This window comes from Carassius auratus, chromosome 21 (assembly GCF_003368295.1).
Source record: "Carassius auratus strain Wakin chromosome 21, ASM336829v1, whole genome shotgun sequence".
In the NCBI taxonomy this organism is placed as follows: domain Eukaryota; kingdom Metazoa; phylum Chordata; class Actinopteri; order Cypriniformes; family Cyprinidae; genus Carassius; species Carassius auratus.
Genome location: NC_039263.1, coordinates 14519670 through 14534939, shown reverse-complemented (window position 1 = coordinate 14534939; position 15270 = coordinate 14519670). Strand labels below are relative to the sequence as shown.

At 37.7% G+C, this 15270-nt stretch overlaps 1 protein-coding gene, 1 long non-coding RNA gene and 1 other non-coding gene across 6 annotated transcripts; 1 reads left to right on the top strand and 2 right to left on the bottom strand.

The window, feature by feature from the left end:
* Positions 1–473: 473 nt before the first annotated feature.
* On the top strand, positions 474–9654 carry LOC113038623 (uncharacterized). 3 transcript variants are annotated; one of them, XR_003274799.1, is made up of 6 exons: positions 474–522; positions 658–736; positions 1259–1345; positions 1477–1704; positions 5707–5807; positions 9460–9654. It is a non-coding gene; the product is annotated as an uncharacterized LOC113038623 (long non-coding RNA). The 3 variants fall into 3 exon arrangements; XR_003274798.1 differs by lacking the exon at positions 9460–9654 and adding an exon at positions 5934–6011; XR_003274797.1 differs by lacking the exon at positions 9460–9654 and having other exon boundaries at positions 5707–6044.
* LOC113039244 (U6 spliceosomal RNA) lies at positions 1176–1282 on the bottom strand. Its single transcript, XR_003274917.1, has one exon. It is a non-coding gene; the product is annotated as a U6 spliceosomal RNA (small nuclear RNA).
* On the bottom strand, positions 6502–15169 carry LOC113038622 (uncharacterized). Of its 2 annotated transcripts, XM_026196199.1 has the most exons (11): positions 14975–15169; positions 12874–12935; positions 12328–12788; positions 11942–12257; positions 10478–11225; positions 10204–10383; positions 9474–9820; positions 7764–8014; positions 7459–7659; positions 6940–7377; positions 6502–6707 (listed from the first exon to the last, which is right to left on the bottom strand). In XM_026196199.1, the coding sequence occupies exons 2-11, from the start codon at positions 12916–12918 to the stop codon at positions 6686–6688; spliced, it is 3009 nt and encodes a 1002-aa protein (XP_026051984.1). In that variant the 5' UTR covers positions 12919–12935; positions 14975–15169; the 3' UTR covers positions 6502–6685. The 2 variants fall into 2 exon arrangements, with proteins under 2 accessions (XP_026051984.1, XP_026051986.1); XM_026196201.1 differs by lacking the exon at positions 6502–6707 and having other exon boundaries at positions 6779–7377.
* Positions 15170–15270: the final 101 nt, after the last annotated feature.

The window sequence follows — 15270 nt, the reverse complement described above, 5'->3', positions numbered from 1 at the left end:
TCGTCTTTCAGTGGTTGATGTGGATGGAAGCACATTCTCCTTCCCTGCTGTCCTTCTTATTTTCCTTTTGTAGGGTCTGTACAAATTATGATTTAAATATTTATATATATGGTATAAATATTTGGTCCAAACATACCTTTGATTCTTCTGAATTTGCCAAATATAACATAAACATGAGAATGTCGGATATTATTCTACTTTTTATCAAAATTATAGATGAAAATGAGAAATAATTGTTTGCAAATACTATAAAAGATCCAATAACAAAAGCTGTGAAAACACTGGTAATGAAATGAATAAAGTCTCAGAAATATCAAACTTACCCTTTTTATTAGATCATGTAGCTATTATTTCCTTTCTTTCAAATACAATACTTGACTTGATGGTCATTACATTTAATGTAATGGTTAGAAAAATAATATTGCATTCAGTCAACTGACTGAAAAAAAAACAGACAACTAACTGACTTTTATCTGAAAACCGCCTCTTTGTTTTTCAATCTGATTCGTGACGTCGTGCACTGTAAGTAGATTTCCTGAATGCCCTAAATCATGAAGCAACATACGATAACATTTATTTAGCAACACCAGATTTTTGTGGTAACTTAGGTGTAAATTAAAATGTGTGTTTTAATTCTTGTTTTCGCTCTGTTTCCAGGTAACGTTAACTTACAAACGGCCAAAGAAAACGACGCATATTTCGCACCCAAACTATTCGAAAACAACGCATATAAATGGTAAGTCCATTTCAAATATTTTATACCTTAATATTTATCCTATACAATTATTTTGGATTGAATTATTGTCCATATATGCTGGTTTGACTCGAAAGGAACGAAGATTCAGAGTTATCATTACCGATGCTAACACATTAACAACTCTCAGTTTAAATATCGTAAATTAAATTGTCTAAAAAACCATCAGGATGATGAATACAATCCCTGTGAATACTTAAAACATGTTTTTGCTCAGAAAAAGACGTTTCTGGTACTTTTATTTCTTTAAATTCGAGTAACGTTAGAATATGTTTGTTCTGCTGTGAGTCAGAGTGCGCCGCTCTAGTGCGATGCTGCCATCCAGCGGCGCGACTGCGTTCTGCAGCCTTTTTAGCATTAGATACAGTACAAAATACAGTAAATATTACAGTAAATTATTAAATAATAACTAATAATTAATAAAAATGAGGAACGCTTCACGAATTTGCGTGTCATCCTTGCGCAGGGGCCATGCTAATCTTCTCTGTATCGTTCCAATTTTAGTATATGTGCTGCCGAAGCAAGCACGAATAGAGAGCCCCGAGGAGAGCTACATATACCGCTGACTCCCAGATATGTTTCTCATAGCTGGTAAGTGGATAAATCACTTTTTCCTGCTTTACTGTAAATCATGCTGACCTACCACTGTATACCTTTAAACCTAGTGAATATTAAAATCATTGTATTTGTCTAGGTTTATTTTTACATTTTCTGAGTTGTAGATCATATGCAAATGAGGCTCTTCCTCTGCTATCTGTGACTGGGCCCCTCCGCGTGACGCAGAGGAGCCCTTGGTTATGCGTCACGAACCCTCCCCCACGCACAGACAGCACACATCCTCCCCCTTGGGCAAAGAGCGTCCGCCCTCCTCACAGCGGACTGAGAGAAGACAAACCTCTCCTTTCAGAACAGCAGAGGCCGTGAAAACACAGAACACCGAAACTCAAAAGGTTTAACTCAGAACACCCACAAGAAACATTCAGTGTGAGGTCAAGATTAATATCTGCCTCTGGTCCTAAGTCATGTGAATAAATTGAATGAATGAATGAATGAATGAATGACCCATTTTGAACCATTTTATCTGCAAAGCTGAATGTAGCCAGTTGTTTAGCCTATGGGTTTTATAAATAAAACCATCAGCATGATGCAAGTGATAGTTAGATCAAGTACAGGATATGTGGAAAAAGACCAATAATGAGCATCTAAACTTATCTGAAAAGGTAAGGGGCCCAGAGCAATATAAAGTTAGGGTGACCTGAGATCAAATAAATCCCCTCAAAATGAAGCACTTAAGAGAAATAGTCTCTCCAATATTAAAAATGTTTTTCAGGCACTGAAAAGAACAAATCTGTTTAAAATAAATGCTATTCCTGCACTTTCTATCCATGAAAGAATTGAGTAATGACTGCTGAAAATTCAGCTTTGCTATCAAAGGTATAAATAACATTTAAAATATATATATTTAAAAAGAAAGCAGTTATTTTAAAACGTAATAATGGTCGGATGTGATATATTTCACAATATTCCGTCTTTATGCGTATGTTTTTACTGTATTTTTGATCAAATAATTGCAGCCTTAGTATAGATTCAGTTTAAACTAGAAAAAAAGTTTGTTGAGACAAACTTTAAGTTGGCTTGAGAAAGCCTGACCAGAAAGTTTGAAGAAGTTTAAACAAGTTAGAAGTTTATAGTTTAAAGTTAGATTGATAGATTAGTTGAAAGAAAGAAAGATATATTAGTTAGAAAGAATGACAGATAGATTAGTTAGAAAGAATGATATAGATTAGTTCAAAAGAAAAAATGATAGATAGATTAGTTTGACAGAAAATGCATGTGACTAACATGTTTCTAGCATGATTAGCATGTTGCTAGCATGTTTCTAGCATGATTAGCATGCGAATAGCATGTTGTTAGCATTGACTAGCATGTCGCTACCATGTTTCTAGCATGACTAGCATGTTGCTAGCATGTTTCTAGCATGATTAGCATGCGAATAGCATGTTGTTAGCATTGACTAGCATGTCGCTACCATGTTTCTAGCATGATTAACATGCTGCTAGCATGATGCTAGCATGTTTCTAGCATGATTAACATGCTGCTAGCATGCGACTAGCATGTTTCTATCATGATTAGCATGTTGCTAGCATGTTTCTAGCATGAATAGCATGTTGCTAGCATGTCTCTACCATGTTTCTAGCATGATTAACATGTTGCTAGCATGTTGCTAGCATTGTTTCTAGCATGATTAACATGTTTCTAGCATGACTAGCATGCGACTAGCACGTTGTTAACATGATTAGCATGTTGCTATGATGTTTCTAACATGACTAGCATGCGACTAGCATGTTGCTAGTATGATTTTAGCATGATTAGCATGTTGCTAGCATGTTTCTAGCATGACTAGCATGCGACTAGCATGTTGCTAGCATGATTTTAGCATGATTAGGATATTGCTAGCATGTCGCTAGCATGTCTCTAGCATGATTAGCATGTTGCTAGCATGTCGCTAGCATGTTTCTAGCATTATTAGCAAGCGACTAACATGTTGTTAGCATGATTAGCATGTTGCTATCATGATTTAAGCATGATTAGCATGTTGTTAGCATGTTTCTAACATGACTAGCATGCGACTAGCATGTTGATAGCATGATTTTACCATGATTAGCATGTTGCTAGCATGATTTTACCATGATTAACATGTTGCTAGCATATTTCTAGCATGATTAACATATTGCTAGCATGTCGCTAGCATGTTTCTAGCATGACTAGCATGCGACTAGCATGTTGCTAGCATGATTTTAGCATGATTAGCATGTTGTTAGCATGTTTCTAACATGACTAGCATGCGACTAGCATGTTGCTAGCATTATTTTTGCATGATTAGCATGTTGCTAGCATTATTAGCATGTTGCTAGCATGTCGCTACCATGTTTCTAGCATGATTAGCATGCAACTAACATGTTGTTAGCATGATTTTAACATGATTAGCATGTTTGCTAGCATGTTTCTAGCATGATTAGCATGCGACTAGCATGTTTCTAACATGATTAGCATGTTGCTAGCATGTTTCTAGCATGACTAGCATGCGACTAGCATTTTGTTAGCATGTTTATAGCATGATTAGCATGCGACTAGCATGTTGGTAGCATGATTAGCATGTTGCTAGCATGTTTTTAGCATGACTAGCATTCGACTAGCATGTTGCTAGCATGATTTTACTATGATTAACATGTTGCTAGCTTGTTTCTATCATGACTAGCCTGTTGCTAGCATGTTGCTAGCATGTTTCTTGCATGACTAGCATGCGACTAGCATGTTGTTAGCATGTTTCTAGCATGATTAGTATGCAACTAGCATGTTGCTAGCATGTTTTTAGCATATTAGGATAGAGAGATAGATAGATAGATAGAAATAGTCAGATAGATAGATAGATAGATAGATAGATAGATAGATAGATAGATAGATAGATAGATAGATAGAAAGGAATAGATAGATAGATAGATAGATAGATAGATAGATAGATAGATAGATAGATAGATAGATAGATAGATAGATACTAGATGAGTTTGAATGAGTTTAAATTGATTAGCATCAAAGCTTGATTGAGTCTAATGGGATTTGGAGCTTGGGTCATCTGAACATCCTGTCAATTAAAGTCTATTGACATTAATTTTTAAGAAAACCGTAACTCAAACCAGTCTCAAAAGATATAGCACACCAAGTCAGAACAGTATGAAGGTCTGACCCGAGTTTGGAGTATGTAGCTTGAATGGTCTAGGAAGAGTTAGTGTCCAAAAATTTTGCGGCCAGATAAATAAGAAGAAGAAGAAGAAGAAGAAGTTTAAATAGGATTTCAGTAAATTGGCTTTCTCAAACCAACTTAATGACACTTAAAAAGACAGTCACCTGTCGCCATCTAGTGGCGGTATTATGCTTCCCCAGTTTTGCCATCACATGAATAAATTACGGTTTAAAATACATTCAAATAGATTTACAATTGTTATTAATAACAATTAATGTTAATCACAATTCAAAAAGTACAAAAGTAATTCACAACATATTTTTTTTTGTATCCTTGGTCAGATAACGTGTAAGCTTTGGTGTGTATTAGTATTAAAAATGCAAATAATACTCGAAATACATTCACTTGTCACCATCTAGTGCCGCAAATATGTTTTCTCGCCGACTTAAAAATAATCACCTTGGTTTACCCTTAACGATAAAAGTAGAATTATTTCCCGTGCCCCTCACGAATGGTCATATCGCGATTATACGACCAGTTTGCAACAGCATTTTCACCTTGTAGCATTCGTCACATTATGTTATTACAATAGGAGCCATCTGTTTTCATAGTCTGTGCTTTTATGATACTTTTTAATTGTCACTGCCATTATATGGACGAGTGTGAGCAGCACATCTAAAAAAATCTATCTTTGTTGTTTGAAACAGAAAAATGGACAAACCATCGTGTGTAATACAACATTTGTACACCAGAGGGGAGTGTTAGTACGTGTGTAACTAAAGGTTAAAGAGTTAAACACGTTTCTCAAAATTTGAATTGGCTTTTGGCTTATTGAAACAGTACTAAGAAGTTTAATACGAATGCTTTTTCTTACTGTAAACGAGTGACGGGGAGGGGCAAGTGTTCAGAACGGACTGTAGTGAAGCGATGACGTGATACGTAGAGGTACATAGTTATTTTATTGTGTAAGGGTTCTTACTGTAAATAAACAAGTCTTAAAGGTATTTAAGAAACAGCAAGATGTTAAACAACCTCAGAATTTATGGATCCTGCTTCTCCTGTGAAAAGATTAGAGAGCTAATTTTTCCACAAAATTGTTTTGTGGCATAGTATAAGCTATACTTTACATACGGTATACTGTACATTGGGTATACACCTATATATACACCTACATTATTATACAATTATAATGTATTTATGTTTATATTAGGGACGTACCATGGCTGACCCAGAACGAAGAAGAAATCCGGGCCCATTACTGTCCATCTCATCACAATTCACACAGAATCAGGCCATCGTCACCTGTCTCAGGTACATTCTCAGGTTTATATTCAGTGTTTAAAGGATTTTCTTTGAATTTTGAGCTGATTGCCTTAACACTGCACTTGGATTGAAGAAACTAACAATCTCGTCTTGTGTTGTTTTCTTATCTTTTAGTTCATTCAAAATATGAGGTACTTGAAAAACCTGTGAAAAGAACTCTGTGGCGGTGTCTTTATGGGAATTCTGAAATCTGAAAAAACCATTAAAGGCTGTATAAAGAGATTATTAAATGGGTTACTCTTTATTTTACAGTACATGTAATTACCTAAGAAAGTACTGGTGGTATAAGGTAACTACATGGGTTAAGGTTAGGTTTAGGTGTAGGTTCAGGGTTAGTGCCTAGTTATTGCTCAGTTATTGTAATTGCTGTAATAAGTACATGGTATGTGCAGTACTTAAGTATCTCTTGTTCTTCATCTTTTACACAACAGGTTGCCATCAAATTGAGTTTTAAATGGCCAGTACCAAATACAATTATATGCTAAGTTTGGAAATGGTAATAGCACCAAACAGAAAGAACCTTTAAGGTATTTATATTTACATTTAAATTATATTTCAAGTATCTTTTATTACCTTATATGTCTAAAACTTTAATTTTTCACACACACACACAAACAAATTACATCTTGTAGCAACATTTTACAAAAATTGAAATTTTTGAATACTTGAATACATTTGGCCTCGGATCATCATGGCCTCCTAATCATCCTCATACACATCATCCTCATACACTGATTGGCTTCATCACTCTGTCTCCTCTCCACCAATAAGCTGGTGTTTGGTGGGCGTTCGTGCCCAATATGGCTGCCGTTGCATCATCCAGGTGGGGGCTGCACACTGGTGGTCGACGAGGACATTCTGCCCTGTCATGTAAAGCCCAGAAAAGCGCTATATACATGTAACAAATTATTAATTACTATTATTAAAACTTTATTTAAAAAAAGACATGTCCACTGTGATGAGAATAAAAAGGCCTTTATTGCCATTTCACAAATGACAAAGCATGTGAAAAACTATAAATCAGTACTATCAAAGTATTTACACACAAAGTATATAAAAACAATGGAATCTACAAATAAATTTAGAATGTTTTTGCTAGAAAAGGTCCATATTAGCTTACTTTGCCCTCCTCATCTCCTCCATCCACTGCTCTACAGTCTTTCCAGAGGCTTTGGCACAAAAGTGAACGCCACGGAACTGGCTGTGACCAAATTCTTTTGTCTTTGGTTTACCACACTTTTTACAAACATACTGTTCACAAGGCCGCTTCAGGGGTAACCCCCGCTGGGCTGCCTCTTCCTCTGCCTTCCTCCGTCGCCAAGCAGTGGTCCTAGGCACCTTTGGGCTAGGAGGCCTGGCAGCAGCAGCTCTTTGCCCTGGGTCTGTTCGAAAGGGCTCTGGACCCCCGATCACTACTTTAATTACATCGCCTACATGTCCACGTCGAAAGGTCTCTGGTACATTGTGTTGTACAGGAAATAGAGGCTCAGACGGCTTCATATTGTCAGTGCATTGGTGCAAAACCAACTGTTCTTGCCTCTGTTTCCTGGCGTTGTACCTGTGTACAGAAAACATGATACTTTATTTAATCTCTATGTAGTTATAAGTAATATACAGCTGCATATTAATAACCAATTACCACTGGCACAGTGTCCGCTGGTTTATCTCAAGCAGTTGTATCTGTGTCTGGGTCGAGATGGCAGCGTTGTCCTGGACTATGTCCCTGATCATGTTGTAGTCGTGGAGGATAGCAGCCCATCTGTTGACCCTGAAACCAGCGATGGTCTGACCAGCAGGGTGGATGTGGCTGAGAGCGAGGCAAATGGCTGTGACAAGACGGCTTACATTGTAGCAAATCCAAGGAAAAGGGAACACAAGTTATTTTTAAGGAATTTCAATAAAGATTCAAAAAGAAAAATTTATATAATTTTCTTGCACAAGTACCTTTTTAGACCATCAATGCATGGAGTCACAAAGTTATCACTATGACTGTTGTTTAAGCACAATGTGTCTTCTGCTCGGGTCGGGTGGACAACACCACCTTTGTCATGCTCTGACAGCTTATCCCACAGGGCCACAATCTCGTCCACCTTTCGCTGTGTGACAAATCCATGATTTCTAAGCTCAACCAGACTGTTGGCAAGGTTGATAACATGGTCATACCCAAGAACACCATCAGGCCCAACGCACTTTTCCTGAGAAAAACAGAGCACTTCCTATTACAAAAATGTAAAGATATTATTAAGTTTAAGATATTTTAGATTTAGTCCGAGAGCTCTCAGTCCCTCCATTGAAACTGTGTGTACGGTCTACTGTCCATGTCCAGAAAGGTAAGAAAAACATCATCAAAGTAGTCCATGTGACATCAGTGGGTCAGTTCGAATTTTTTGAAGCGTCGAAAATACATTTTGGTCCAAAAATAGCAAAAACTACGACTTTATTCATCATTGTCTTCTCTTCCGTGTCTGTTGTGAGAGAGAGTTCAAAACAAAGCAGTTTCTGGAATCCGGTTCACGAACAAATCATTCGATGTAACCGGATCTTATTGTAACCACTTCACCAAATTGAACTGAATCGTTTTAAACGGTTCGCATCTCCAATACGCATTAATCCACGTTCTCGAGTCAAGAACCGTTTCTGTCAGACGCGTCCGATTCGAGAACCGAGGAGCTGATGATACTGCGCATGTGTGATTCAGCGTGAAGCAGACCGACACACACAACGTCTGAACCGAACTGATTCTTTTGGTGATTGATTCTGAACTGATTCTGTGCTAATGTTATGAGCGGGGGTAAACCGAAGGCTTGAATCAAGGGCAATCATCGCCAATGACGCCATTACCTCGAGCGCAAAAGAACCGGTGAACCATTTTCTTCAACCGGTTTATTGAATCGAACTGTCCGAAAGAACTACTGGTGATCCGAAAACCAATATGTTACAAGTCAATGTTTCGTTCATTATCTGGCTCGGCTCTGTGTTCATCTTCAATTCTCTCTTCACAGCAGTTCAGTCAGTGTACTGTTTGAGTACATTAATAACTCCGGGATATTGGTTTGTTTTAACTCAGAGGGAGTGTCAGACACATTAAACAAGTTAACAGCTTAAGTCATTTGTGGATTAATGCGTATTGGAGATGCGAACCGTTTAAAACGATTCAGTTCGATTTGGTGAACTGGTTCAAGAAGATCAGGTTACATCGAATGATTTGTTCACAAACCGGATATGACAAACTGCTTTGTTTTGAACTCTCTCTCACAACAAACACGGAAGAGAAGACAATGATGAATAAAGTCGTAGTTTTTGCTATTTTTGTACCAAAATGTATTTTCGATGCATCAAAAAATTCTAAATGACCCCCTGATGTCACATGGACTACTTTGTCTCACGGGTTTGGAACGACATGAGGGTGAGTTATTAATTACATAATTTTTATTTTTGGGTGAACTATCCCTTTAATGCATAAAGTCAGTTAATAAAAATAGTAAATACAAATGTTCATTGTTAGTTCATATCAGTTTACTAATATTAAATATTCAACTTTTTAATAATTGTATTATTTGTGAATGTATTGTTTGTTTTTATTAACAACAATAACAAATGGAACCTTTCTGTAAAGTGTTGGAACCTTTATTTTTTTCAGTGAACACCACTTACATTATCATCCTCCTGTGAGATGCCCTGAGGCGTGAACTGGTCTGCAGTGGTAGGCTCGTCCTTTATGGGCCCAGATGTGGACGACACGATTGGATCAGGTTGCGATACTGAGAGGCCAGAGGAAGGTGATTGCAGAAGTGCTGCCTGATATTGAACAGGCTGAAGTGGTTTGAGGCTGAGCTCCAAGAACTGTGGTGATTTGAGGTCATCAATGCCCAAATCCTCATATTCCAGGTCTTCCTCCAGATGCTCATCACTCCCATCAGGAGCATCGGGATCCATAAGGTAGTCGATCTCCAAAACTCTATTGGTTTGAGAATAAAGATACTCCACACCTATGAGCTCACCTGTGCAAACAGTATGTTACAAAAAAAATTGTTGGTTAAGTATTAAGGCAAAAAAAAAAAAAAAAAATTAACCTGTATTGACCCCAAATTGACCCTCAATTTTTGAGAATAACATTTTCAATAAAAAGGCATTTTTCAGCTAGCATTTTCTGTCTCCTAAAAATACATTAAGTAATATTCCCACATTTTCTGAATAATTCATTTTTTCTTTGTGTTCTTAAAACATAAATATATAGTAAAATAATGAATGATTAAAAAAATATCATAATAACATATTCAGTCAGTTTTAACGTGACCTCCATATTATATATATATATTTCAACACAAAGTATTATGAAGAATTTAACCAAAACACATAAAAAGAAAGACATGCAATGCATTACCAGTGTACTCTCCTGGGCTGTTGTGATCCTCAACCAGTTTATGGCCTAAAAGCTTCTGGCTTAGACGGTTTACGTAGTGCTGCAGTGGACTGCCTTCAACAGCAACAGATCGGGCCTCGTTCCACTGCACTACTCCTTCTAGCAGGTAAACATGGAAGTACAAGTCATTTGTACTTGTACCTAAAAGAAGAGAAAAGAGCAGGTAAAAAAAAAAATCATTTCCATCTATATTGACATTTCACAAATAGAACTCATTATTATGGCTCTTACAAACCTGGAATGAAGTGGTTCAGATGCTGATGGAATGATTCGAGGGATCCTACTCCACGTGCACAGTGATACAGGGGCAGAATGAGACCTCCTCTGGTCACCTCTCCAATCTTTCTGTAAAGCTGTACTCCTGGAGGGTCCTGAATGCATAAAAGATGGCATTGTTGGGCTCGCCAGATTTCCTCAATCCTCTTCTGGTCCAACAGCTTGTTACCCATGAAGTCCTGTAACAGCTGTTCAATGAGCTGCTTGGTCACCTGAGGCTCACGCGTCTGGTGGCGACAGTGCTGTACTAACTCTTCGGCCGTGGGCTTGTTGGATGCTTTAACATCTTTGGTTTGTCGCAGCTCCAGTTGTTTGGCTTCTTGTAGTCTTTTTAAATCCTCAGCATCCCACTCAAAGATACAGGAGAAGAGCCGTCCCATGAAGGGGCCGTACAGCGGGTGACTTTCTGAAGTGATGCCTGCTGTAAACCGCATCATAAACTGCCATGCGTCCAGTCTGATGACCAGCTGGTCCCACTCATGGTACATGGCTTCCACTTTGCTTTTGCCCGTAGTAGAACAACAGTCCCGGTCCACATAGAGGACTTGTGGAGGAGGTTTTCCGGCTCGCCGATAACGTTCCATCAAGCCGGAGCACATGGGAAGCAGGCCCTCATCCACTGTTTGAGTCAGGACACATATTAGGACTTGCCCATTCTCATTCCCCACATTTGTGGACCACAAAGCTGAATCGTGTTTCTTAGTGACCTAAAGATGGATGAAAAATGGTAAATGCAAAAAAAGTTGGATGATTTATATAAGCTATATATAATTATTTATTTAAAAATACATTAAAATTTCTATTAACAAATATTATGGTTAAAATAGATCTCTTTTATTATGGAATAAAATCAATCTTGGTATTTTTGGTGAGGCAAAAATTCTTGAAAATTGAATGAAATTCTTGAAAAATAATTAAACACTGTAATATTTTGTTCAGTATTTTAACAAAGCTGCTGTTTTAACAGTTCTATTATTGAACAAGTTGTGTTGTCAAACCAATATCTAAGAAAACAGGAAATTCTATGTGATATAGATTTTTCTTTTATGCCAAAAATCATAAGGATATTAAGTAAAGATCATGTTCTGTGAAGATATTTTGTAAACTGCTTACCTTAAATATACCAAAATTTCATTTTTGATTAATAATATTCATTGCTAAGAACTTCATTTGGACAGTTTTAAAGGTGATTTTTCAGTATTTAGTTGTATTTTTATTTTTTTGCACCCTCAGATTCCAGATTTTGAAATAGTTGTATCTTGGCCAAATATTGTCTTATCCTAACAAACCATGCATCACTGGAAAGCTTATTTATTCAGCTTTCAGATGTTTCAAATCTCAAATCTTTTTTACTTTGAATGTTAGTGTATGTATCAATCCAGAAACTTAAATAAATGCATACAATTTAGTTGTGTCTCCTCACCTTCTTGGTGGAGACCATTTTCAAGATGGAGCCGTAGATGGAAGTGACTCTGGCCTTCATTTCTCCGAGCCGTGTCAGTACATCCTTTGCATGTACCCTCAACAGCAACGATGGAGAAGGCAGTGGCATCATCTGCGGCAGCCTGGCAGTAACAGCGCTGAGATCTTGAAACTTGTCCAAGACAGAGAGATACTCTGCAGACTGAGCCAGCCACTGCTCTTTGTGCCGCACACAGAGGTGTCGATACAGCGACATCACACTCTTCCCTGGTGTCTGGCTTCGCATCAGTCTAACAAGCTCCTTATCACAAGACAACCTTTGGCAAAAGACAACACAAAATCAAACCAATATTAACAGTATCATGACTGTCAAACAACTCTGCCAACCTGTAAGTCAACACTGCTGGGAATTTCTCACGATGGATGGGATCCAATTGATCCAGAATGTCTTGTGACCAGCCCGCCACCTTTTTCCTGCAGGAACAGCACTCCAGGTACTCCGTGACCATGAAATACCACCCACTCATGTCCAAAACCCTCCGGACGGTGTCGTACAGTCCGCAAGGCCTCAAATAATTGCCGAGACGACGGCAGTTGGGCTTCACGCACGGCAGCCTGTATGCCCACATGCGGCAGGGCATCCATAGGAACAGCCTGCTGTGAAAGAACGGATCAGGAAAAGGAGGAGGCCGGGAATACAACAACTGGGGTCCTGGAGGTGACCACCACAGCTGCAGAGGTTCAGTCATCTTTAACTTCCCAGATGTGTCTCTGCTAAAGAGAGCCTTGCTGACCCAGCGACGCTGCTCTTTTGGCAGCATCTGCTTCCAACCTTCTGGAAGTAAAACCTGTTGGAGAAAGGCAGAAAAAGAAGGTGGACACGCAGCTGTTTTTGTCATTCTGCAAAATGGCCACAGTTATGGTTTGACTTACTTCTTCGGGAGGATCAGGAAGCTTTTCAACTGCTTGTGTTTCCATTTGTGATGAGGGCTGGGCTGTCCAGGAGGATCAGGATAAAAATAAATAGAAACAGTAGTGATGTTTCAGAATAATTTTTTTTTTTATAGAAAACCAAACTCAATGTTTCCATTTAGCCAAAGCGCAAAACCTGAAACTAAAGTTTCTGTAATAAAATAACCACAGAACTGCAATCTTTATGTTGTTTAGGATGTTGTATTCTCCGATGATAAATTAAAAGTTGTAGTAAAATTTTTCGACAATAGGCTACCTCTTAATATTTCAGACAAACAATTTTTCTATATTGCTCCTAGCATCATTTTTTGTTACGGTGAATGAAATAAATGCTGCCATTGGAATAATGCTAATGAAATGTCATTGGTTTGGTCAACAATCAAACCCTTTTTTTTTTTTTTACATTTTCAGTTGCTGAAGTTCAAGTGCATCACTAGAAAAAAGATGATCCCCAAAGAAAAGGCATCATACATTTCTTTTCTATATGTGGTGGTAGTACTGTAAATAACATTACTGATATATAAAAATGAAAAAAAAATACAAAATCTTGTTACATTATATATTTTAAGATGGCCTTGTTATAGTGTAATTACTCATTTAAGTACTAAGTAATATTAATTAGCAATATATACTTATATAATTATAGTTAGAATTAGGGTTTGGTTTAGGATAAGCCATTTGTAATAATGGATAATTTACTATAGTAAGTATGTTTAACAAAGGTACTGTAAAATAGAGTGTTGCCTAAAGCTCTAACTTACTGGAAGTAAAAAAAAAAAAAACTATGACGACAAATCACTGGAGTAGTCAGAGTTGGAGATGTCGAAAATGTCGAAAAACTAAACCTAACTAAATGGCCAAAATTGTATGGACTGTTGTGTCGAAGTCTGTTCCGCTTAGTAAAGTGTTCCCGCTACGCAAACCGCGTACAGAGCACGCGCGTGTGCTCGTTCCAATGTTCTGATCATTTAAGTGTTCTTTTTGTTATTCCACAAAAACAATAATTATGCAAGCTAATGATGTAGCGGAGTAATAATGCCACTGGATGACAAAAAGATAAGCGGAAACAGTGGCACGAGCACACGCGCGTGCTCTGTACGCATTTTGCGTAGCGGGAACACTTTACTAAGGGGAACAGACTTCGACACAACATGGACATCCCTTCAAATGAACAGGTTTGACTGTTCTAGTAGTTCCAATGAAAACAAGTGTTAATGCAACACAAAGTAATTACATTCTAGAGAACTGTGTGCTTCCAAATGTATTTTGAGGAGGGACCTTTTCTGTTCCAGAATAATAACCCTGTGGTTTTTAGCATTAAAGGTACACTTCATGCAAACATGAAATGTATTTCACAATTTACTCACTTAGGTATTTTAAAATATTCTGTTTTGAAAAAGGTTTTATTAGAGTAAAATGAGAGTCGGCGGGTTAAGGTTTTGTTTGGTGGGGTTATAGTTATTTCTAAATGTGTTCAACAGACTTCAGGTCTGGCGTTGTGTGCAGGCCAGGCAAGTTCTTTCACAGCAGACTCGGTAAATAATAATTTCTATATGGGGCTCACTTTGTGCACAAGGACATTGTCATGCAGGAACAGAAAAGACCCTTCCTAACCTGCTGTGACTAAGTTAGAGGCACAGAGTTCTCTGGAATGTCATTGTGGTTTAGCACTGAAGTTTTTATTATTTTTACTGGATTATCTGACATGAGGGTGTCCACATACTTTTGTGTATTAGCATATGTTAGAGCTATTTACAACATGAATGATTTATTGTTAGTATAATTTAAAAGAACGTACGACTTCCACAATACCAATAACAGTAACGCTACTACTAGCACTACGGCAATATAATACCAATACAGTTATGTTTACAAAAGACACGAAACGAAATCAGAATATTGTCTAATCTGGAGAAACAAGAAACAATTGCGTCAAACTCATTCATTCATAAAAGAGCCACCAGCCATGATTGTGAAAAGACAAAACTGTAACAAAACGTCAAATCGCCACACCACCATACAGTAGTGTTTCAAACGGCTTATATTGGTCGAGAGATCTTACCTTGAGGACGCCTAAATCAACTCGAGACCAACAGTTCACCCCAAATACTGTTACATTTGTTGTCTCAAACAACTGTGTTGTTGTTGTGTGTCCCGACAAGTTCTTAAATCACACGAGCAGTCGTGCTTTTGGATCTCAAGTGCTGCGAAATTACAAAAGGTGTAGAATTTCTATCCGTGGTGTAGTCCCGCCCTGTAGCTAAAAGAGCCAATCGCATTTTTGATAGAAACTAAACGTCCCGCCTTCCGCTTAAAAAAGCCAATCGCCTTTTTCGCTTGTTTGTTTACTCTTTACTG

What these genes read in the sequence shown, in the direction of transcription:
- LOC113038622 (XM_026196199.1), bottom strand. Translation starts at nt 12,918, where the DNA reads ATGGAAACACAAGCAGTTGAAAAGCTTCCTGATCCTCCCGAAGAA. An exon ending in AAATGGTCTCCACCAAGAAG is followed by an intron (nt 11,226 to 11,941) that starts GTGAGGAGACAC and finishes ATCCATCTTTAG; the next exon opens with GTCACTAAGAAACACGATTC. An exon ending in TCTGAACCACTTCATTCCAG is followed by an intron (nt 10,384 to 10,477) that starts GTTTGTAAGAGC and finishes CTCTTCTTTTAG; the next exon opens with GTACAAGTACAAATGACTTG.